This window comes from Anolis sagrei, chromosome 3 (assembly GCF_037176765.1).
Source record: "Anolis sagrei isolate rAnoSag1 chromosome 3, rAnoSag1.mat, whole genome shotgun sequence".
Taxonomy (NCBI): Eukaryota; Metazoa; Chordata; class Lepidosauria; order Squamata; family Dactyloidae; genus Anolis; species Anolis sagrei.
The window spans coordinates 257,190,206-257,214,434 of NC_090023.1; the positions used below are offsets into that span (position 1 = coordinate 257,190,206).

A 24,229-nucleotide genomic window follows, 5' to 3' on the forward strand; every position below is an offset into this window, starting at 1 on the left:
GACTCTCCCCCAGCACTAGTTATCATTGCATAGACCTAGCTATTTTTCTACCAGTCACCATACACCGTTATTTGTGTAAGACAGTAATGAAAGTATTCATCGCTCTTCATTGCTTTTTTAAAGGAAGTATAGCATAGAAAGGTTACTTCTTTGGAATACAGATCCCTGAACACAAGCAATTCCGAAAACTATGATCCAAAAAGTAACTTTTCCAAGCTCTGACTTGTTTCCTAGGGCCCACCTGGACAGGTCCAAAAACTGGAACCCATCTCGGTTTTACTGGAGGCATCCAAACAATGTCTCCAGTAATTAAAACCTGATCTGAGTCTTATCAGGTGTGGGCCCTGTAGGGATTGTGCCTGGGGACAGTGTCACATGTTCCCCAGGCTCAATCCCCACAGCCATCTCAGGTCCAAGCGAACTGAGAGGGCACCCACTTCCTTCCCCCAAAACCCAAAATAACCCTTAGAATAAAGGGGTTGTAATGGCCACCATTACATTCCTCCTCATGCCCCCCTTGCATGAGAAAATTACACGACCAGAGACAGGATGGCCTAGGAGGGATTTTCCTCACCCCCCTCCCCACCACCCACCCCACCGCTGGTCTGCTGGTGCATCATTTCATCACACCAGGAGGGTGTGAGGAGGAACATAATGTTAGTCAGGTAGGTTTTCTTTTACATTGAGGGAATATTTTGGTAGGCTGCAGGGTGGCTGCATGCCATCCTGATTGCTATTGGGATAGTATGTAACCACCATCCCTGGAAAATCCCAGGTTTTGGGGGACTTGTGGGGACTAAAACCCACACAGAAGCAGGTTTTTTAAACCTGCTTCAGCAAGGGTTTTATTCCTGTCTGGAAGCACCCCTAGTTGCTTCAACTGCTACAAATTGAGTTCAAACTGCAAAAGTAACAGAGGGGAGAACAGAGGAAAGGCAACATCTTCCTATTTCCAGTAGGCTCAGGCAAAAACAAACTGATACAAACACTCTTAGCTTGTGTTTTCTTTCTCATTAATCACTGTTGCCATCTTGACTGCGCTCCAATGTTTATTGGCGTGTTTGGTTTTCATCTGTGAAATGTTAAGAGCGTATACCTACCCCATTCCTATCAGAATGATACAAAGCTGGCCAACAGCGTATCTCAAATTCAACAGCTTTCACTGTATAATGTATCTGACACAGATCTTGGAAAAGTTCCTTTCTGGCATGCAGCACCTTGGATCCCCAAAGCAGCATGCTGGCTGTAAGCTTCTAGCAATTTTGGGGTCTGTTAGCCAGCCATGGCCAATAACACATTCAAGAACAAAAGGGCCTAAGTGGGACTGTGTTGAATCAGGAAACAAATGAGGGCAATTTGCAGAACTGTACCCAGTAGATTTGACTAATACTTGACAAATATTTTAAAGAGATTTACATTGTATTCAAAGGACTTTGGTTCCTAACCCTTCAGGGAGGTTTGCGGTGTCCCAGCTCAGTCAACAATGCTATGCAGTGTTCCACATAGCACTCCTAAGGGTGTTGTCATTTGTCTGGTTTCTGAAGCAAACCAGACAAATAAAAACAGAGTTCTATGCATTTTAGTTTTGCAAAGGTTACAACACATGTTTAAATTAATGGCATGACTCCTAGGGACAAGCCCTTTTTCTCCCAAATCAGACAAAAATAAAATAAAATAGAAATTGAATATTGTATATGTTTGGACAAAAAAATAGAAAAGGAACTGCTCAACCTTTTCCCTCCAGTCATGTTTCCAACCAGAATCTACATTTTCTGTCCATGGGTTAAACCTGCACTTCTTCCCAATTGCTCATGGACCTGGCTTTGAGAACAAAAGCAGTCAGTTGGGATGCAGTAAAGAGAGAGATTTGCCTCACCTATCCCTGTGTTTGAATTAAAGGCCACCCATCAAGACATTTTGTAATTTAAAGGAGACTCAAATAGTGCATCTATGTCTCACACTTACTGGGGTTAGCACTGTAATAACAGGTGTAAGGTATCCTTTGTGTCATTGTTGTTCAGGGCTCCATTCCCTCAATAGTAGTCTGTTGAGGTATACATTACATTGACAACACAGTATACTTAACTTCATATACTTAACGTCATTGAGATCTGTGCAGGAAAATATGAAGGTGTCATTATGAAACAATAGAGAAGAAATAAAGAGAAGTTGGCTTTGGCATTCAGTTTACAGGTCTCACAAATAACATCCTCCTTCAGTAGTTGCCATGGAGCAACTGTTTACATTGTCATGACATCACCAATCAAATGGTTACGTTGCCAAGCATCACCAATCAGGGACCATCCAGAAGATATAGACTTTAACTGCAATTTCAATATAACAGCAGGATGGGTAACAGATGGATGCATTTGGAATACTCCATGGACCCAATGTAATTGTTAGCAATCTTATGGTTGCTTAGAGCAAATGTCCAATAGAGTCTCCCAGCAGGAAATGTCAGGGAACACAAAAGACCTGCAAAGGCAACTTGGGAAGTTAAATGTTTGGGAGGCTTATTTGACTGTGAATGGACTTGATAAGTGGCACATTAAACAAAAAAAATGAAAAGATGCCCTCGAGAAGGGAGCAAAAATTGTTTTTATTAAGTCTAGTATAAGTTAGGAGAGGGGAAAACAAGAACCTATGGAAAAAGAACCATGTCAGTCAAAAACTTCCTGGAGAGAAAAGTAACTGATTGGTTTGTATCTTACCTGGAATTATGTAAAAGCTTAAAAGCACCAGATCCTGTCTAATCTTGGAAGCTAAACAGGGTCATCCCAGGTTAGTACCTGGATGGGAGACTTCCAAAGAATACCAGGTGATGTAGGACATATTTCAGGAAAAGGAATTAGCCAAACCACCTGCCTAAGAAAACCTATTAAATTATCCTCTGTCTTTGTATTGATGTATGTAATATGGCTAAATGTTCATTATCTGGTGATAACAATCATTCCTTTCTTCCTAGGCCTTACCGTCACCCTTCCCAGACCTCCACGGCAAGGAGAGACAGTGGAGATCAATCCTCTAAGATGTTCATTTGGACCAGCGGCCGAAGCTCCTCATCATACAGACACGACGAGAGAAGGTACGTGGCGTCTGGGCTGCTGTGAAAGTGTTCTTGGCTTCTTTTGGATCCACATGCGTAACAGCAGTAATACAATGGCTGCCCCACAGGTGGGTGCCAGCATGGAGGTGTCTTTTGACCTGAGATACTGCAAGTCATCCGTGTGTAAACATGTATGAACTAGTACAGGTGCCATCACTGATGACCAGCAAGACATTCTGTCTCTTTCCCTATGGCAACCCCATTCAGAAAGTCCTCTTTTAAAAATGTTAAAAAATAGTGGTTATAAATCTCTGTTAATATTATTAATAGCCTCAAAAGATCTGGTGTATTGCTAATGAAGGGAGCATTTTTTTAAAATACATATTGAACTCATTTGTGGAATATCAGTAATCTGTTTAATTGCTCCACCATTTGAGAAATATTATCTCAATGATGTATTGTTTAGCTTTGTTGGTGGGTGCAGTCATTCTATGCGGTGTCTTTCTTTTCTGTTCTAAGATAAAATTTGTATGACACTTGCACAATAATTATGTGAAAGGGCCCTTCCACACAGCCATATAACCTAGAATATTAAGACAGAAAATCCCACAATATCTGCTTTGAACTGGGTTATCTGAGTCCACACTGGCATATATTCCAGTTCAAAGCAGATAATGTGGGCTTTTATTCAGCTATATGGAAGGGGCCCCAGAAAACTAATTTGTGTTGAGCCTGTTCCAAAATAACTCAGCAATGTGGAAAATCATTAGGGAAAGGCTATGCTGCCACATCAGAGAAGGTTTATTGAACTCCCACCATGAAATAAAGAGTCAGACACAAGAAAATGGATCTAAAGGGCCATTTTCTGACCTATTTATTAAAAGAATTTGTAGTAAGCTGTAGAGGGAAAATCTGTAAAAATGCTAAATATAACTCATGGCTTAATGGCCACCTAGTGAGCCTAGTCCCTGGGCCAGGTGTCACTCCCTCTGACCACCTCCAAGAACAAGCATGCACCAAGGATCCCGAGGGCCAAGCAAAATTCTTTGTCTGCACCTCTTGGCCGATCATAGTTGGAAGGCCATCATGAGGGCGCTCCTTCTCAAACCTCAGAGTTTTTCAAGAGTGAGAACCCTCAATCCAGCCCCAAGGGTAGCTCCCATTTTATGAAAACTTATGGGGACTTTTGTGAGAGTCCACCTTTCACCCCCTAAGGCGGGGTGCCACGGTGCCTACCATAACCATTTCACCTTTAACATGTCATGGAAACTTATTAATACTCAAGGAAACCTATTTAAATGACACCACCCAAAAGCCAATTATCACACTCATCTACCCCATACAAACAGTATGGGGTAGGCGAAAAAACCCCCAATGCAAACTTGGGGGGAAAAAATTCCTACCCGGCCCATGTGCGACAAGTCTATACTCACACTGTCCATAGGGAGGGAGGGTCACACCGTCCAAAGGAAACTGAAAGAGAGGAACAGAGCAGCCTCACCCAACTTGCTGCTCCGCCCCCTCACATGCATGGGCCAGCAAGCTAGCTGGCCCAAACCAAGTCTGCCTCCTTCATGGGGTAATTCAAAATGCCCTCCCGCATCCTAAGCTTTGCTTGGCTGTGGGTGGGGCACCTGCTGAGATCCACAATCCATGCTATATTTCAAAGGGCACCTTTTCCTGTATTGACAGTTGGCCTTCCTTATCCATGGGTTCTGCTGCATCTATGGATTCAACCAACCAATATATTGAGGGATGGAATCCTAAAAGCAAAATGTGCAGACATACCCTTATATCTCATGCCATCTCACAGATCCTCAAGCTCTTTCCAGCACTCATTTCAGTTGTTTGCCATAATATATGAAGGATAGCACTGTGTATAAAAGGACTTGAGCATCTACATATTTTGGTATACTTGGGGGTTCCTAGAAACAAATCCCAATGGATGCCAAGCACCCACATTCTTATTCCTATTCTTATTCCATTTCAATCCTATTATCCACAATAAACATAAATCTCATACAAATCAGAACCTGGAAGCATTACTCTCTTGGTTTATTATTCCTTTGACCACAATTGATGGGAGATTCTGGCAGCTACTTCTCCAAAAGAATGATTTTTCAGGTTCTGCTTGCAGTGATGCTATAGTGGCGGGAAACTGATTCTCAGGGGGGTTTTTTAGTATCCGGCTTGAAGAAGGGGATTTATTTCCTTGTTTGGATGAGAAAAACAGCTCATATTGTTCTCTTGTGTAAACTTACTCCTTCAGAATGGGGAGAACAAGACAACTCAATCTATCATTTAGAATACATTTTGGAAACTTTAAGAAGGAATGAGAATCTGGTTGCACTTGGAATATTTATACTATTGGCCAATGCTGGCTGCCTCACCAAATGACAAATCCCAGGTTTCCTTAGCACTGAGCAATGGCAATTAAAAATAGAGTCAAACTGTGTTAATTCTACAATACAGATGCAGCTTAAAAACTGTGGTCTGAAATGATTTTCTTTTTCAATCTCAGTGCAGAATAATCTTCTGCAGGTCCTCAGGTCTTGCCAGAAATAATAATAATAATAATAATAATAATAATAATAATAATATTTCTTACCCACCTCTTATTGTGACTCAAGGGGAGCTACAACATAACTATAAATGCATAAGTACTTTATTTATTTATTTATTTATTTATTTATTTATTTCATGTCGGGAGGGACTTGAGAAACTGCAAGTCACTTCTGGTGTGAGAGAATTGGCCGTCTGCAAGGATGTTACCCAAGAGGCGCCTGGATGTTTGATGTTTTACTATCCTTGCGTGAGGCTTCTCTTAACCCATTGCACCACCGAGGGCTCCTACTATATAAAACACACAAACTAAAAAGTATTTCTACAAAATACATATATTAAAATACTCAGGGCAGAGATTAAAATACATGAATACATGATTAAAGCCGTCTGGGTAGGCCAGCTGAAAGGGATAGGTCTTCACTTGTGTCTTAAATTGATCTAGCTATTGGAGCTCTACCACCAGGTCATTGCGCAGTCTTGGGGTGGAAGATTAAACCATCCTCTGGGTGATGGTTGCCAGGAAGGTTCTGGCTGTTTGCATTAAGCACTCCCAAGAGGACCTAAGTGTTTGTAGTGGCTTGTATGGGAAAAGGCGATCCTGTAGGTAACCTGGATCCAAACCATCTAAGGCTTTAAAGGCACCAGTAGTGAGCGACTGACCTCCAACAATGATTGGCTTTCAAAGTTTGCAAAAATGTATGAGGCTATTTCCTAGCCACAGTCATAACAACCTTTTGCACTTTGAACTGAGTTTGCAGCAATGATAGCAACTGAAAAAGTGAGACAACAGAGGATTAATGAGAGCTGACCCTTTCAAATCAGGACAGTTGGAGGGTATGCATTAGAGCAGAGTTTCTCAAATTGTGCTCCTCCAGATGTTTTGGACTTCAGCTCCCAGAAAACCCAGTCATCTTACCAGCTGTTAGGAATTGTGGGAGCTGAAGTCCAAAACATCTGAGGGAGCACAGTTTGAGAAATTGTCTTATTGAAGGGCTACCTGATTCCTGTCTTATTATTAAGGGTTACGTTTGCTCCAGCTTGATTTTGTCTTCCTTTGTGCAGCTACATGCCTCGCTGTGTTAGTTGCACCTAGATGTGACACAAAGTTGGGAGCTGGCTTCTGCTCGTTGACTCCCAAGGTAAATGAGCAGAAGCTGGGCATTATATGACTTTTCATATGTTATCAGACTGTAATTCAGATGAAGACCAGGGGCTGCTCAACCCATTACGCAAAATAAGCATTAGCAGTATAGCTGATTTTGCCCAGGGGCGCTCTTGAGGTGCTCTTGGGAGAAAATAGACCTTGACATATGCGAGTTGTAGTTACTTGGATGTATAGTTCACCTACAATCAAAGAGCATTCTGAACTCCACCAATGATGGAATTGAACCAAATATGGCACACAGAACTCCCATGACGAACAGAAAAAATATATATCAGTGATTGGTTTTTTTTTTGGGGGGGGGTGCCAAAATACACTTTGCTTACTGTTGAAAATTACCTAGGGCCGCCTCTGATGAAGACTGATATCTGGAGAACCTCGTGTTTCCTGGTCCTAAAGTATTTATTTCATATCAAAAGCATTGCATAAATTAGTAAAAAACTTATAAAAATAGAAGGTGTGCAGGCAGCTAAATATCTTTTGACCAAAAACGGGCAACAGCATTGTGTGTAGCCTCCAACAATTCCTCCTCTGTACATGAGGCAGGGCACAATGGACAAGCATACAGATGCAGAGTTGTCTGTTCTGCTCCACAGTCACACAAGGTATGGGATTCTTTTAGGTCCTAAAGTAGACTCACTCTTTCTCTCTCGAGGCCCTGGAAAGGTAGCAGGCAATGGAAAAGAGGAGACTAATCACCCCGTATTCAGACAGTAAAAGTCAGAAAGATAGCAGCTGCTGAAGTAATTGCATCCAGCAAAAGGCATCCAGTAAAACAGCAGCCATACAGCCAATCTCTTGACATGTTACATGAAAGACCATTTGAGGTCATATAACCAACCTTCTTAACGTTAAGAAAGAACAGAGAGGCAGGGATTCCTCAAAGAGCAACATTCACAAAGAAGGGAGACACCACTAAAAAGATCTTCTCACTTTGTAGTGATTATGCTATCTTTAGATGGTTGCTACCCTTTAAACAAGGCTTGATCAGATAACCTCAACACCCAGGGATATTTTAGCAAAAGAACAAGTTGTCTGGAGATTGAATGACCTATATATCAAGTTTTGCTTTGATTCACCTCTCCCTGCTCCAATCCAAAATCTATTCGAAGAATTCAGCTAGAGAACTGTTGTAGTCTTGGCATATGAAACATAACTTGGGTATTCTTCAACTATTCATTCATTCATTCATTGTTCTCTCCCTTTTTTGCAGTAGCTCAATTTACTTTTACTGTCATTAATCCTCTTCACTCATGCACACATACTCTAATCATATGAATCACAAAACTGCTGGAATGACATGAGATGATGCAGGAGACAATTTCTGATACAATGTAAAATACTAGATTATAAAGCCAAAAATCAATAGTGCCTTGATTCTGAGTGACAGAAAGTGTAATCAGAGTGAGCCTCAGCAGCCACAGAACTAATAATTTTTCTTAATTGTATTGCGTCATTGATTTTTTTTTTATAGCTTTTAGCAGTTGCACAGCAAAGGAAATTGAGACAGGGTGCTTTACAACTGCGTAAATTACCAAGCAAAACTTAGTCTGATGAAAGTAAAATGGGAACTCAACATATTTTCTCCCTTTCCTTTGAATTAATGAGGATTTGTGAGGATTCCTCTTCTTATTGAAGCCTACCCTATTAAGTGAAGTGGAACTCTATAGAGAGGGATTCCAAATGTTTCTCCATTTTTGGGAAGGAATCTGAGAGTACTCCATTAAAGTGGTGTATGATTTATGGGTGAAGATGAACCATTTCTTTTGAAACTCCAATTGGCTGGTAGTCAGCCATTTGTATCTCTAAAACCTTGTTTACCTTGTTCCAGGGAATATTCTGTAGGAAAAGTGAAATGATCATGGCCAAATACCTGTTGCCTCTCAAAGCTATTCTCAGTATGTGGTTCTTCCATCATTTCTCCAGTGTACTTCTCAAACCTAGAAAAGATTATTGTCACCAATTATCAGTAGAGCTCCAGTGTGTTTCTTTGTTCCCTTCTCAATCACATCCCTATCCATAGAAATTGACAAAATCCTCCCCAAATGATGCCTTGAAATGTGCAGTCAGCCATGAATAACAACTCTCAAAATGCCCAAACCAATATGGTCACTCTCCATGCTGCTTGAAGACTGTGGGTGCTGTAGTCCAAAAGCAATGTTTCCAAGCTCTGCCAATAGCAATATATGAACTCATTATTGATTCAACGTTCCAGAAGGTCTCTTCCTTCTGTTATTTTGTTGAAATGCATTTCATTCATTCATTCATTCATTTGTTTGTTTGTTTGTTTGTTTGTCCGTTTATTCATATACGTAGCTTGCCCAAATCTGAACGCCCAAGGTGAGTACAAATAGATGAAGAACTAATCAATCAAATTAAAACGGATTTTGTGCAATTAGAATCTAACTACTGCTAAACTCCCAAACCTTTACTGACCTCAGTTCTTTGTGGGCTTTCTGCACCTTTAGCCACAAGGCAAATTTGATTTTTAAAAAGATCTAACCATGATTCCCAAGTATTGTCACATTCAGAGAGAGTTCATCTAGTAGCAGAAAAGGTCTCTGAAAATATTGAGGGTTTCATATTCTTACTATTCTGATTTTACATTAATATTTCTAGGTTTGTATCCAAACTTTTTTCTTGAAATATCCCAAATGCCCTTCCCCCCCCCTTGTGTTTTCCCCCTCTCGCTGATCATGAGTCACATCTAGACTAATGCAATATTTCAGAAATTGATTTTCACACGCTTCCACTGTTTATTTGGAAGTTACAGTAATTTCTAAGATGGTCTAGCAATATAACACTAGTTAACTATTAGGATCACTTTGTTTTGGTACAAACGTCCTCTTTCCTTTCACTTGGTCTTTGTTGAATTTGTGTCCTGGAAGTAATAGTTGTGTTTATTGTTGGCAGCCATCCAGGATGATATGGATAGTTCCAGGATAACATAGACAGCCAAGTAAAAATACATTCGATTTTGAGGGAAGAAATTGGTCCATTTAAACCAGTGGTTCCCAACCTGTGGTCCATGGACTACCAGTGGTCCCCGACAACTAAAATATGGTCCATGGCCTCACCATTACTACATTGTTGTAATGAGAGTGACTGGTCTCTCAAAACCCTCTTACAGTGTCAAGGTAATGGAGAAGTTAGGAAAAGAGAGGCTGACTACCCATGAAAGGTACCACAAGTCTTCCAACTGCTGCTTCTTCTCCTCCTCCTTCCCCCTGAGTCGGGCCATTCCATGTGTCGGGCCATTCCTGGAAGCGAAGGCGCCTTAGTGTCTTCATTTTGGGGACTATTCCTGGGGTTATTTGGGGTGCTGATTCAGAAAATTGCATTGGATAGACCACATCAGCTCTAGATTATTAAATATTGTTTTCTGTGAGTGAGCAGATGGTGACTACAGGATGACATATGTTCTGTATCAGAAACTAGAGCTGTTGTGGTCTACCCAATGCAGCTTCTGAATCAGCACCCCAAATAACCAAATCAAATCCGAACTTCACCAAAAACTGATTTGTAACCTTTTTGGTACTAGAGTGGTCCCTGGTCAAAGTGGTCCCTGGTCAAGTGGTCCCTGATCAAAGTCGCCCCTTGCCAGAGTGGTCCCTCGTCAAAGTGGTCCCTGGTCAAAAAAGGTTTGGAACCACTGATTTAAACTGACCTGAGAAGTAGGACTGAAAAGTCCTTAATAACACTGGAAGTTCAAGATAATACAACACCATGAACTTTCAGATATGTTTTTCTTATTTGGAGGGATTCAAGTTTAGATGATCCCCTGCAGAAGGGAGTTCCATAGTTTGGAAGATTGCTAAGAACACATCCCTCTAAGTTCTAGTTTAGCACTTGAAAAATGCTCTGTTCAAATGTGTTGTTATAACCCACTGCCTTGCCATACAGCCATGCAAACAAGAAGTTTTTCTTCTAGTGGGAAGGAGGAAATAAGTCACTTTAAGTCGTGCCACCAAAACCTGGCCACATGCTTGCATCCATGGTGAATGTCACTGTTCATGGTGGTAATGCTGACAGAATGAAATTCCATCTATTTTGCTCTGTTTTCATACTGAAACCAAAATGCCTTTGTTTACATTGACTGACTCCAAATGGCTCCCTAGTTCTATATGTATTTACTATTTCTCTTTAATGTATATTGTTCTAATATTTTGTTTGTGATCCTATGGACAGGTTGTGCAATTTGATAATTTTAATTTTTTGTGTTTGTAGAAATTATAGGTACCAGGTTTTGGTGGCACAACTTAAAGTGACTTATTTCCTCCTTCTCACTAGAAGAAAAACTTTTTATACACTTGTAGGTAAAGGTAAAGGTAAAGGTTTTCCCCTGACATTAAGTCTAGTCGTGTCTGACTCTGGTGGTTGGTGCTCATCTACATTTCTAGGCCAAAGAGCTGGCATTGTCCGTAGACACCTCCAAGGTCATGACTGCATGGAGCGCCATTACCTTCCCACCGGAGTGGTACCTATTGATCTACTCACATTTGCATGTTTTTGAACTGCTAGGTTGGCTGGGGATAATAGCGGGAGCTCACCTCGCTCCCTGGATTTGAACCTGTGACCTTTTGGTCAGCAAGTTCAGCAGCTCAGCGCTTTAACCCACTGCACCACCGGGGGTTTAGTTAACAGTGTTTAATTGTGCAAAGATGAACAATCAGGCATGTCCATGGTTCTGGGGTCTATATAAACGAACAGTGCAGCAGTTGCCACTTTGAGGCAGCAGAAAGGGCAGAAGCAGTCATCTCCAATGTTTCCCTCCAGCACCAGATAGTGTATATCTTCTATACAGAGAAGTCTGTATATAAATTAGGAAAAGGAAAGAAATGGAGAAGACCATAAGCATTTGGAAGTGGAGACATTAGGCCAAAAAAGTAAACAGAATAATGAAGCTGTTACCAACATTTTAGAGCTGAGAGGCTTGATAGCAACACTGCAAAAGCAGAAAGATGAATGTATTGTCGAAAGCTTTCATGGCCAGAATCACTGGGTTGTTGTAGGTTTTTCCGGGCTATATGGCCATATTCTAGAGGCATTTTCTCCTGATGTTTCGCCTGCACCTATGGCAAGCAAACAAAAGTCCTTTGTCCCACCCTAGTCATTCCACAGATATATAAACCCATTTTCCTACTTCCAACATACCTCACTACCTCTGAGGATGCTTGCCATAGATGCAGGCAAAACATCAGGAGAAAATGCCTCTAGAACATGGCATTATAGCCCGGAAAAACCTACAACAACCCAGAAAGAGGAATATTAATATAATCAATATAGCAACAGATTAAATAAATGAGTAGCTGCTGTGGTGATTTTAGCAACTGTGGTTATGCCTTTCAATATGGTTGTTCACAACTGTTTTTTGAAAGATGTTTTTGCACTTAACATGGGATTTTTAAAAGCAAATAGCAACAACAGAGGATGAGTATTAATTTATCATCCTTGTGAAGTCGAAAAAGAGCTATCTAGTGTAGAGTACTGATCTGATCGGAAATTACTTGAAGGCACACAACAATAACAGCAGCAACAAGCAAAAGAAAAGGCAAGAGAAAAAAGAGGTCAACAAGGGACAGGAGTGTCTTTGAAATTCTATGAAGCATGGTACACAGGAGAAGTTATCATCAGAAATGAAAGTAAAAAAGAAATGAGAGAAAAGGTTGAAATTGTCTTGAGAGAGATTGTGCTGTCAATTGTACACACACTGTTCTTTTCTCTCATTATTGCCCCTAGGGAACTAGTTTATCAAGTTTTTGAAAATATACTTTATCCACAAAGCAGGACAAAGGTGTGGGGACCTCAAGTTCCAATTTTTCCTTCAAAGCATTTTCTGCTCACTGAGTATCTTTCGCAATTATGAACATAAAATCCACATTACTGCAAGGAGTCTGCATATTATGCCCCACACGAGTATCAGACAGACAAGATACCCACCAGAGAGAATTTAGTGGTGGCATTTATATCAGGAGGTGGTTGGGAGAAGGAGCAATTTAAGTAAGCAAAAGAAGGAGGGAAAGTAAGTGACAGGCCAATAGCCAGGATTTTGATTCTGGGGGAGGTGAGTTTGATTCGGGTGGGGGGGGAGGCTGAGTCTGAGTGAAAGAGGGTCTACCCTAGCAAACCTTTTGTATCGTTACCCCAATACCCCCATGCATATGGGATATATTGAGCATGGTGATCAGATCATGATATGAATAAACATAACAGTTTAAATAATGTACCAGTAAGGCCTTCTCGTGGACCACCATGAGAATTTCAGGGGGGGGCTGAAGCCCCTCAAGCCCCCTCCCCTTTCCCGGCTACATGCCTGGTAAGTGACAACTTCTTTATAAATTATTGGCAATTTCTCCCTGCCATTAGACCATCTATTCATTTTTCTGGAAGTTCATAGAGAAAGTGGAGGATTGGAGAATCGAGATGAGCCAATTACTCTTCAATCCCATAATGAATGTCCTGGTTCCTAGTAAATTCTTCACTTCTACATGAGTTAGTATTACAGATCACCCATGAAAGTAGAAAAGCCATTGATTTCAATAATGCTATTTTTTTTTTTAAGATCTTAGAGTTTCTGGCAGAGGTTAACCACAGACTTGCCCTGGAGGACCTACAGATTCCTAGAGAGCAGGCATGTAGCCGGGGGGGGGGCTTGGTTTGCTAGGGTAAACCCGCTTTCACTCAGACTCAGCCCCCCCCCGAACCAAACTCACCCCCCCCCCCGAAACAAAATCCTGGTTATGGGCCTGCTAGAGAGAACATATTAATTAAACCCACAAAAGCTAAACCCATAAATGTGGATGGCTGACTGTACTTTGGCAAACTTTGTCAAACAGATGGCCAACTTGCATGTTTCAGCATGCTGAGTTTAATTGAAAAGCAATCAGTTATTGTCCCTGTGTAGTTCCTGAACCCATATGCACTGCTTTTGCTTGGAAGATGCTATACAGTAGAGTCTCGCTTATCCAACATTCCATATTATCCAATGCGCCTTGGCTGCTTTTGGCTTGGAAGAATAAAAACAAGGCTTCCTCAGAGAATTGCAACAAGGCTCCTTCCTTCCTTCCTTTCTTCTCTGGCTCCTCCTCCAGGCGCTGCTTCCCTCCTTGCTGTCTCCTCCCTGGGGTCTTGCATTCAGCCCAGGCAAGGCTTCGAAGAAGGGGCCTCCATGCGAGTAAAGGGGGAACCCTGCCAAGGTTGCCCACTGCCCTGGATGCTCTGCCGGCATTGCTCTCTGGTGCTCTTGACCTCAGCATCCATCCTTGCCTCACCCCCCTCCCTGCAGCCCCAGCCCAGCCCTCTATCTATCTATCTATCTATCTATCTATCTATCTATCTATCTCACCAGTAGCGGAAATGTTTGCTTAAGGAAGAGGAAGGGAAAGAAAGAATGAAAAAGAGTGGGCACTGAAGGTAGGAGGCAAGGAAGAGGGGGTCGCATGTGGGAGGAGCCTGGGAATGATACAACCCCCCTGTTGCGCCAACTCCACTGGCTGCCGACTTGCTACCGGGCTCAATTCAAAGTGCTGGTGTTGACCTTTAAAGCCCTAAACGGTTCCGACCGCATCTCGGCCTATGAACCCACCAGAACGTTGAGATCTTCCGGGGAGGCCCTGCTCTCGATCCCGCCAGCTTCACAAGCGCGGCTGGCGGGAACGAGAGACAGGGCCTTCTCGGTGGTGGCTCCCCGGTTGTGGAACGCCCTTCCCACAGATATTAGATTAGCACCATCTTTAATGGTCTTCCGCAAAAAAGTAAAGACCTGGTTATTTGTGCAGGCGTTCAAATAATTAGTGCAAAGACTGGTAATGACATAGGAATGGAACAATGGATGACGAATTTGGATCATGTTTTTAGTGACGAGACGCCAGTGAATGATTATCGTAGTAATTGTGTATGAATTGTATATTAGATTAGGTTGTTAACTGTTTTATATTGGTGTTGAATTCTGCTGTGTTCTGTGTCTTGTGAACCGCTGTGAGTTGCCTTCGGGCTGAGAACAGCGGTATAGAAGCAAAGTAAATAAATAAATAAATAAATGATATCAAGAGCCCCCATCCCTTCCTCCTGCCTTTGCTCAGGTTTAATATTCTTTTCCTTAATCCCTCCATATTATCCAACAATTTCACTTACTCAACGTTCTGGCGGCTCATTTATGTCGGATAAGCGAGACTCTACTCTATATCCAAAATAACCAATCAACTGATTTCTTACAAAGAGTGCTTAGTTTACTAGACCCAAAGTGCATACTTTCTTCATTGAACATGTGCTCAGCCCTCGCTCACTTATGTATTAAAGGCTTATAAGACACTTATTAATTCATTTTCTTTTTCTACATTTCCTCTGTGCATTTCATGGCTCATAGCTTGCTATAGAAAGACGCTTGCAGCCCTTTTCAATTAGCAATCTTCTTTCTCAACCGTCCATCTGAATTGCATTTGCGTTCATTCGAGTGACACTGTTGAGTGATTGCACGGTCCCCCTTTTATGTCCACAGAAGAACACAAGTTATGCCTCACGATGGGCTAATGTTCCAGAACGGCATGACAATTGCTGCCTTTCCTGCCTGATCTCATTTGGTAACAACACAAATTCCAATAGTGAGCCATCACCGCTAAATACCTTGTGATAAATTGTCATTGCCAAGCGATGCTTGCTTATTCTTTCACATCAATTCTCTGTAGGCAATGCACCCCTCTTTACACAGTCCGGCATAAGTAACAGACACACATACAGAATCTTAATTCGCACAGTTTTGTAGGAGATAAAGATCTCTTGGTGATGATTGGTTTGTTTGTTATCATAAAGGGAAAGGATTTTGTGGATTTTAAAGAATTAGGAGCAGAAGCATACTGGAAACCAGAACAGGCATTTTTTTCCCTAGTGAATTCCCCAAAGTCTCTAAAAGTAGGTTTGAGACAAAACATGGATATTTTGCAGAGTTGGAGGAAGGAAGCACAGAAGGGAAAATGGGAGCAAGAATACATCTCTAGAGTCTTATATTGTAGGTTGCAATGGCTCACTGGCACTCCTCCAGCTCTCTGCACGTTGCCAGGAATCCTCTGGGCTCAAGAGGGCAATGTAATGGAATACACACCCCAAGTTGAATCCCAACTGTAGAAGCTGTTTATTGCGGACCAAAACAATAGGGACAGAATGCATGGAGCACTATTTCACTATTTTGAAAACATAATTGGGGCTATCTATGACAATCAGGAAGCGAAAATTATAATAAACGGCAAACAAACAGAGACAATTCATATCCAGAAAGGAACGAGACAAGGCTGCCCAATATCCCCGTTAATTTTCATCTTAACATTAGAAATACTATTGGATAGAATAAGGGACGATAAGGAAATTAAAGGAGCACGTATTCAAGGACGTAATTACAAGGTGAGAGCGTTCGCAGACGATCTAATAGGGATAATAGAAGAGCCAAAGCAAAACTTAGGAAAATGGCTAAAGACAATTAGTGATTATGGCCAAGTCTCCGGATTCAAGGTAAACCTAGAAAAAACCAAAGCGATAACCAAAAATATCCCAAAGAAAGAGCAGGAAACAATAGGGAGAGATTGGAACATCCAAATCACACAAAAAATAAAGTACCTAGGTATTACACTCACTGCAAAAAATTTGCAACTATTAGAAAACAACTATATAGAAAATTGGAAAAAAATCAAAAAGGATATGGAAAAATGGAGATATATGAAACTATCCCTTCTAGGAAGGATAGCAGCGGTGAAGATGTCGATACTGCCAAAATTAGTGTTTTTATTTCAAAACTTACCAATAATTAGATCCCAAAAATTATTAGATAGTTGGAAAAAAGATGTGATGAATTTTATTTGGCAGAAGAAAAGACCAAGAATAAATTATAGAGTCATGACAGAAAGAAAAAACAAAGGCGGCTTAGCAACACCAAACATCAAATTATACCATGACTCCTGTGCACTAATTTGGATAAGAGATTGGGCAAAACTAGAGAAGGAGAAAATTTTAAATATAGAAGGAGAAGGATTAACATCAGGGTGGCATGCCTACCTAGGCTATGACAAAGCAAAAAAAGAAAAACATTTTGGCAATCACTTTGTGCGATCATCATTAATTAAAGTTTGGAATAAATATAAAGATAAACTATACAAAAAAACCCCGTTATGGCTATCACCACTCGAGGCTTCCCAAAGAATTAGGATGGAATGATTGGCCCAAATATAAAGACATAATAAAAAAGGAAGATGGAGAATTCAAGATCAAAACCCAACAAGAATTAAAAAATATCAACAATAGAATATCATGGTACCAGTACGAGCAAATCAAAGAACATTTCAAGATAGACAAAGAAAAAGGCTTCGAAGAAGGTACAAAATTCTGGGACAAGATTATGCAATCCGAAAATAAGTTAATCTCAAAGATATACAAGAAACTATTAGAAGAAGAAGGAGTCAGAGACAAGGAGGAAACATACATGAAAAAGTGGAAAGAAAACCTAGGAAGAGAGATAAGGAAAGAACAATGGGAAGACGTATGGAATAAGAAATTAAAATATACGAAAGCGATGGAACTTAAAGAAAATTGGTTTAAGATAGCATATAGGTGGTACATAACTCCACACAAGATTGGGAAATTTAACAAAAGTACAAACACAAAATGCTGGAAATGCAGAAAACATGAAGGGACATACTACCACTTATGGTGGACATGCCCAAAAGCAATAATATATTGGAAAAATATACAAAAATCATTACAAAAAAATCCTAAAAATGAATATACCCCTAAAACCAGAAACATTTCTACTTGGGATCCACGACTTAAAAATGGAGAAGAATAAAGACAAAATCCTATTTCTCCTAACAACTGCGGCCAGAATAATATATGCAAAATATTGGAAGGAAAAGGAACCTCCGGGAGAAGAAGAATGGCTAACAAAGATCCTGGATATAAGAAATATGGACAAATTAACTTACATTCTTTCAAAAAAAAGGGGGCACTCCATCAATAGAAATTGATTGGAAACAAGTAACAACATATCTGATAGAAGAAAAAAATATGAAAATAATCACATGAAAAAAGGGCAAGAAAAACAAAAGGGGGAGAGCAGAAGAGAGAAGAGAGAGAAGGAGTTTAGAAGAAGAAGAAAGGAAGGAAGAGGAAAACCTCCAGAAGATACCGGGAAGTCAACACCAGACGCACACTAATCACACACCCCTTCTTTCCCCACAGTGATTCCCTGTCTTCGTTTCTACACCCGTCACACCCCTTACTCCAATCAACCCCCATTAGCATTTCTCCCACTCTGCCCCCTCTAAACTATTACCCCTCCCCCTTTTTCCCTACCTCTTGTCCCCCCCTTCTTATACCTATCCGTCCAGATATTGAATATGTTTTTTTTAACTAAAGCTAATAAAGATTATTTTAAACAGAATGCATGGAGCATAAAAAGGTCTGTCGCATCCCCAAATGGAGTTACAAGACTTTTATCACTTTGACAGAGAATTAAAGACAGATTCTCATTGGTCTACAGCAATCAATTATCTCATTGGTCTAAACAAGCTGTACATATTTTCATTGACTCTCTATAATTCTAACAGACAGGAAGGCACACATGGGATCTTAACAATGGCACAACTATAGTCTATTGTTCTCTGGCCATGAACACTCAGTTGGAAAGTGTCTATAGGTCGGTACTTCAAGCGGCTGGGAAATTAAAGGAGTATTAGGGAGTACTATCTGTCCATCTCTGTGAATTCATCCTTGGCAGTTCTTTCGCTAAACAGCAGCATTTTTGCAAACAAAGGTCCTCTGCAAAAGCAGGCACATAGGATTCTCAATCATTGGAGGAATCCATGAAAATCCTTTTTTAAAGCTTTGTTGTTGTTCATTCGTTCAGTCGTCTCCGACTCTTTGTGACCTCATGGACCAGCCCACGCCAGAGCTCCCTGTCGGCCGTCACCACCCCCAGCTCCTTCAAGGTCAGTCCAGTCACTTCAAGGATGCCATCCATCCATCTTGCCCTTGGTCGGCCCCTCTTCCTTTTGCCTTCCACTTTTCCCAGCATCATTGTCTTCTCTAGGCTTTGCTGTCTCCTCATTATGTGGCCAAAGTACTTCAACTTTGTCTCTAGTATCCTTCCCTCCAGTGAGCAGTCAGGCTTTATTTCCTGGAGGATGGACTGGTTGGATCTTCTCGCAGTCCAAGGCACTCTCAGAACTTTCCTCCAGAACCACAGCTCAAAAGCATCGATCTTCCTTCGCTCAGCCTTCCCTAAGGTCCAGCTCTCACATCTGTAGGTTACTACAGGGAATACCATGGCTTTGACTAGGCAGATCTTTGTTGCCAGTGTGATGTCTCTACTCTTTGCAACACAACAAAGAAATAAATCAGTGTAAGCAAAGTGGGACACACAGTACTGGGCCAAATGGCTGCTATGCTATACACATTTACCTGGAAGTAGAAATGTGAAAATTCATCAATTTCATGCTGTTGTGTCTTCAGTTTGATTTCTCAGATTTCTGCCAACATTCTCATGCCATCCCATTTCCCATTTTCTTTCTATGCAGAAACATGTATGTAATGTATTGGTACATTTTTTCCTAATGCATCCCATGAAGTGTACTCCCATCCACAAAATCAGATGCCAAATAAAACAAGGTAGTCTCCAAGGGAGCAGTAGAGCATTGCTTTTTCTTGCAGTGGACTAATACAACTTCTTCTGCTTGCCCCAATATAAGCCTTTTTGTGACTTTTTTCTTCCATTTACTAAAGCATATATTGCTGCATTTTAAAACTATACACAGTTTTCATTGTGTTCATGCTTCAGATATAAACATAGTACTTTTCGTTGATGACACAGGTTAGAGGCAGCCGAAATGTACCAGTTTCCAAGATAAAATGAAGTTTGTCTCACTGCTGGTCTCCTATCAGGAGTAAAATGGCTACTTCCATAGTAAAATACACACCCAGTGAATCCCTTTACCATCTCTACTTGGGAATAAATCCTATTAATCCATTGTAGATTATTATTGAGCTGCTCTGAGTTTCTCAATGAGGGGGGATGGGCGAAATATAAAACGAGGTAAATAAATAAATATACGTATATCCAGTAGATATTTTGTTTGACTCTTCTGCACTTCCAGACAGTCCTTTAATCTGAAAACTTTCACGTTTTAAGAACACAAATGTTCCCATGTGCTTTCTGGGGTGGGTGTCCAGATGCTCTCCTGAAACATTCCAAGAGAACACGTGGACACTCTAACCCCCTCCCCAAAAGCCCTTTTAAAAGTAAAAGAATGTACTCGGCCTCCACTACAGCAGTGCCAGAGTTCTCCTGGCACGTAGAAATGATGTGCCAGGAGAAAAGGGTTGGGAGGTCACAATAAAAACAGGTGGAGAAATGTAAAGACAATAAAAATAACATAGACCTCAGTTCTCAGACAGGTCCAGGAACTAAAGGTGTTGGGGTCCCAATCCATTTAGGGTTTTAATTGCTATTACTACATACTGAATTCAGAGCATAGACATACTGTGCCCCAGACAATTATTTTAGAACTAGAGTCACAGGGCCTTCATAATATATGAACTAGGAAACTGCTGTCTCCACCATACCATTTTTCGCCTGAATTGACCATCTCAGAACAAAACACCAGAGAGTCACTCCAAATCGAAGGCAGACTTCCTGATACAGAACAACCTTCCTGATAACAAGAGCTGTTCAGCAGTGGATTATGCTGCCTCAGAATGTGGTGCAATCTCCTTCTCTGGAGGTTTTTAAGCAGAGGCTGGACATCTGTTGGAAGTGTCAAATGGCAGAGGATTGGACTAAATGACCCTTGCAGTCTCTTCCAATTTATGATTCTGTGACCTCCAGTGAGCATCCCAGGATTTGGGCACAGTCAGGGAATACTCCAGGGTTTGTTTGAAACTCTACAATACCCCACAGCTTTGAGGTAGTCTGGACAGCTATATCAGATCCACTTGGGATTAGTTCACTGTCCAGACTGGACACTGGCACTATTGCCCATTCAGGATAGAGATCGTGGCTGTGTTGCTGTTGCCACTCCTAGCACACCCGGGGCCTCCATGTGAGCCTCGGGCCATTGTGGGTGCCTCTGTTGACAACACAACAGAATGCTCATGCAAGTAGCATGAAGGAAGAGCAATATCCCTTCTTGCAGACACTAAATTCTGACATTAGCAGAGGCACCCATGATTAGGAAGAGAGAAGAGAGACTGCTAGATTGTGCCAGTGGCAGAATGGGGTGCTGGAGTGAAGAAAGAAGGGAAATCAGCCCCTCTTTCATGCAAGCTTCCTATTCCGATGTCAGCAGAAGTGCCCATGGCATCCAAGAGGTCACACTAAGTTTTGTCTGGCTAGATAAGACTTTAGCAGAGACATGGAGGTAGTGAGGTGCACACCAGCTAGGGAGAGCAGATATATTCTCTCCCATCTAAACAATGCCCTCAGATGCAGGACTACTCTGGTTCATATTTACACTGGACAGTTTGGCCTAGATGTGCCCTCAGTCTCCTTCATACTTTGATAGATAGATCCTGATTGCCACCAAAACCAATAGCAATTCAATAACGTACAGATCCACTACTAGTAGCACTTTGTTGTATACCTCCGCATTGCCACAGCCTGGCTCCACATTATCCGTTGTCATTTGGAGTAACAAATAAATTATCAGCATAATAATGTCAAGTCACATTGAAAGTAGTCTTACATGAGTCTTCCACACATTGATGGCTCTAAGTGGAGCAATTATAGCTCTCTTGTAGTGTCTTTCATTACGTATAGAATATTGCTATTTCAAGCCCTCCATGACAAAATGTCTGTACAGCTTTAAAGAATCTGGTAGCAGCTAATGGCCCTCTGAATATCTCTGAATATTATTTGCTGGCAAACAAAGAATGGTAGAATATGATTACTCTTAATCTCTGATTTCTAGCTTCTCATAGAGCTTTGAATTGTCACTTTGGTCTTTGGTCTGCTCCACTATAGCTCTTCTTGAGAGCCTGAAAACTAACACACTAGTCAAAATAGACAGGTGATGACCCATCTTTGAGAAAAGGCCGAGTGTAAATGAAATAATATAATCTAGTACATTATTGCATGAAGTGCACAAATACCTAGGATAAGCCAATTTCCTATCTTCCTTTTCCACTGGTTCTCTGACCTTTATGGCACTTAATTTTATGAGTTTCATTTTATTTCTGTAATCTATCTCCTCTCTTTTTGTATCAAGCTGTGCTCAGAATGGCTCACAAGGCTTTAGGCTACAATAAAATACAATAACAGAATTAATCATAGCAGTAAAATAGGAATGATATTTAAAAGCAAGTGATTTAAAATGCATCAAGAACCAGGGCTTTTTCTTATAAGGCCACTAGAATGATGTTTTTAATGGGAAAGTTTGTCCAAAACAGGGCAGTGAAGAATGGGATTCTGTCTGAGGTCCATTTTACATTCTGGGTGCCATCACCAAAGAACTTCTATCCATTTGCATTGCCGGATAGAGAAAAAAAGTCTTAAATGCAAATTTATGTGAAAAGAGGAGTTTCCTAAGATGCTCTGGTATTTGACAATTGAAGACTCTAAAAACCAGGATTTGGAATTTGGCTTGAAAATAATGCAGTAGTCAGTAATATTGACAAAGTAATCATAGAATGTATTGTCGAAGGCTTTCATGGCTGGAATCACTAGGTTCTTGTGGGTTTTTTGTTTTTTTGGTGGGGGTTATAGGGCCATGTTCTAGAGGCATTTCTCCTGATGTTTCGCCTGCATCTATGGCAAGCATCCTCAGAGGTAGTGAGGTCTGTTGGAATTAGGACAGTGGGTTTATATATCTGTGGAATGGCTGGGGTGGGACAAAGAGCTCTTCTCTGCTGGAGCTAGGTGTGAATGTTTCAACTGACCACCTTCATTAGCATTTGAAGGCCTGGCTGAGCCTGGGAAAATCTTTTGTTGAGAGGTGTTAAGATGTGCCTGGTTGTTTCCTCTCTGCAGAGAAGAGCTCCTTGCCCCAGCCATTCCACAGATATATAAACCCATTGTCCTAATTCCAACAGACCCCACTACCTCTGAGGATGCTTGCCATAGATGTAGGCGAAACGTCAGGAGAAATGCCTCTAGAACATGACCTTATAGCCCGAAAAAACCCACAAGAACCTAATCATAGAATCATAGAGATAGAAGAGGCCTCATGAGCCATCCAGTCCAACCCCCTGCCAAGAAGCAGGAATATTGCATTTAAAGCACCCCTGACAGATGACCATCCAGCCTCTGTTTAAAAGCTTCCAGAGAAGGAGACTTCACCACACTCCGGGGCAGAGAGTTACGCTGCTGAACGGCACTCACAGTCATGACTCAATGCTATGGGATCCTGAGGATTGCTGTTTTCACAAGGTCTTTAGCCTTCTCTATCAAAGTATTGATGCCTCACAAAACTACAAATCCCAGGATTCTTTAGCACTGAGCCTTGGTATTTCAAGAGATTTCAAATTCCATTTCTTCTGTCCTGTAGTTGCACTCTTAGACATTCCTGCATATATTAAAGAACTGGATATTCCAATAACATTCCTCTGGTGTGCACAATTTAAGGACTGTAAGCTGAGGTTTGCTTCTTCTTTGGAGCTGAAATGTTTTCAGATGCAAGGAAGCAAGTCTCTTTGAAAACATTTCAGCAGCAAAAGTCTTGTTGTGTATTCTGGATGTCAGTGATTTTTCTCCAGCAGGTCGAAGAGGAAATTGTTTAGAGAACACCAGGAGTGGAAACCTTAAAGCCCTGCTCTCCCTTGAGACAGGCCCTGGAAATGGAGCAGTCAGTCCTTTTAGAGGGTTTATTGATTAAGTGTGAACTCCACATAAGAATGTATTGTTTTCAACCTCAGAAATATTTACCAAAAAATCAGGGATCATGATCTACTGGACAAAAGGAAAACAGTCACCGCTCTCAAAGCCGGAGAGGACCGGGCCATTCTCCTCGGATTGACGATGATGGTGTGTTCCATTATGATGTACTTCCTTCTCGGAATCACGCTGCTGAGGTCATACATGCAAAGGTAATCACCTTGTTATTTTCTCCCCAATCTTACTGTTTTAAGAAAATGTGAAACAACATGCAGAGAAAAAACTTTGGATCTTTTGGATCTTAGTGGTAGGAATTCATTGTTCCATTCATTATGGCAACCTTAAGGTGAACTTATCACTGGACTTTCTTGGTAAGGTTTATTTGGATCAGGTTGCCATTGCCTTCTTCTAAGTCTAAAGGAGTTTGAATTTCCCAAGGCCACTCGGTGCATTTCCATAGCTGAGCTGGAATTTAAACCACATTTATTAAACTCAAGAGCCATGGCCCAAATCTGGCCCACGATGTCATTGTATGTGACCCTCCAGATGCTGGACTACGCCTCCTGTATTCCTCATCATTAGACATCATGTGATACAGGAACATCTGGAA

At 41.2% G+C, this 24,229-nt stretch overlaps 1 protein-coding gene across 6 annotated transcripts in view; it reads left to right on the top strand.

Annotated features, from left to right (window-relative positions):
• The window catches only part of LOC132770495 (calcium-activated potassium channel subunit beta-2), a 308,897-nt gene that overhangs the window by 247,794 nt on the left and 36,874 nt on the right, over nt 1-24,229 (top strand). For 3 of the 6 annotated variants that reach the window (XM_067466055.1, XM_067466054.1, XM_067466052.1), the window contains exons 2-4: nt 2,966-3,085; nt 9,090-9,113; nt 23,661-23,831. In XM_067466055.1, the coding sequence (XP_067322156.1) occupies nt 3,030-3,085; nt 9,090-9,113; nt 23,661-23,831 (251 nt within the window). In that variant the 5' untranslated portion in view covers nt 2,966-3,029. The remainder of the gene's footprint in view (nt 1-2,965; nt 3,086-9,089; nt 9,114-23,660; nt 23,832-24,229) is intronic. The other 3 variants (XM_067466053.1, XM_060767481.2, XM_060767482.2) reach the window with 3 other exon arrangements.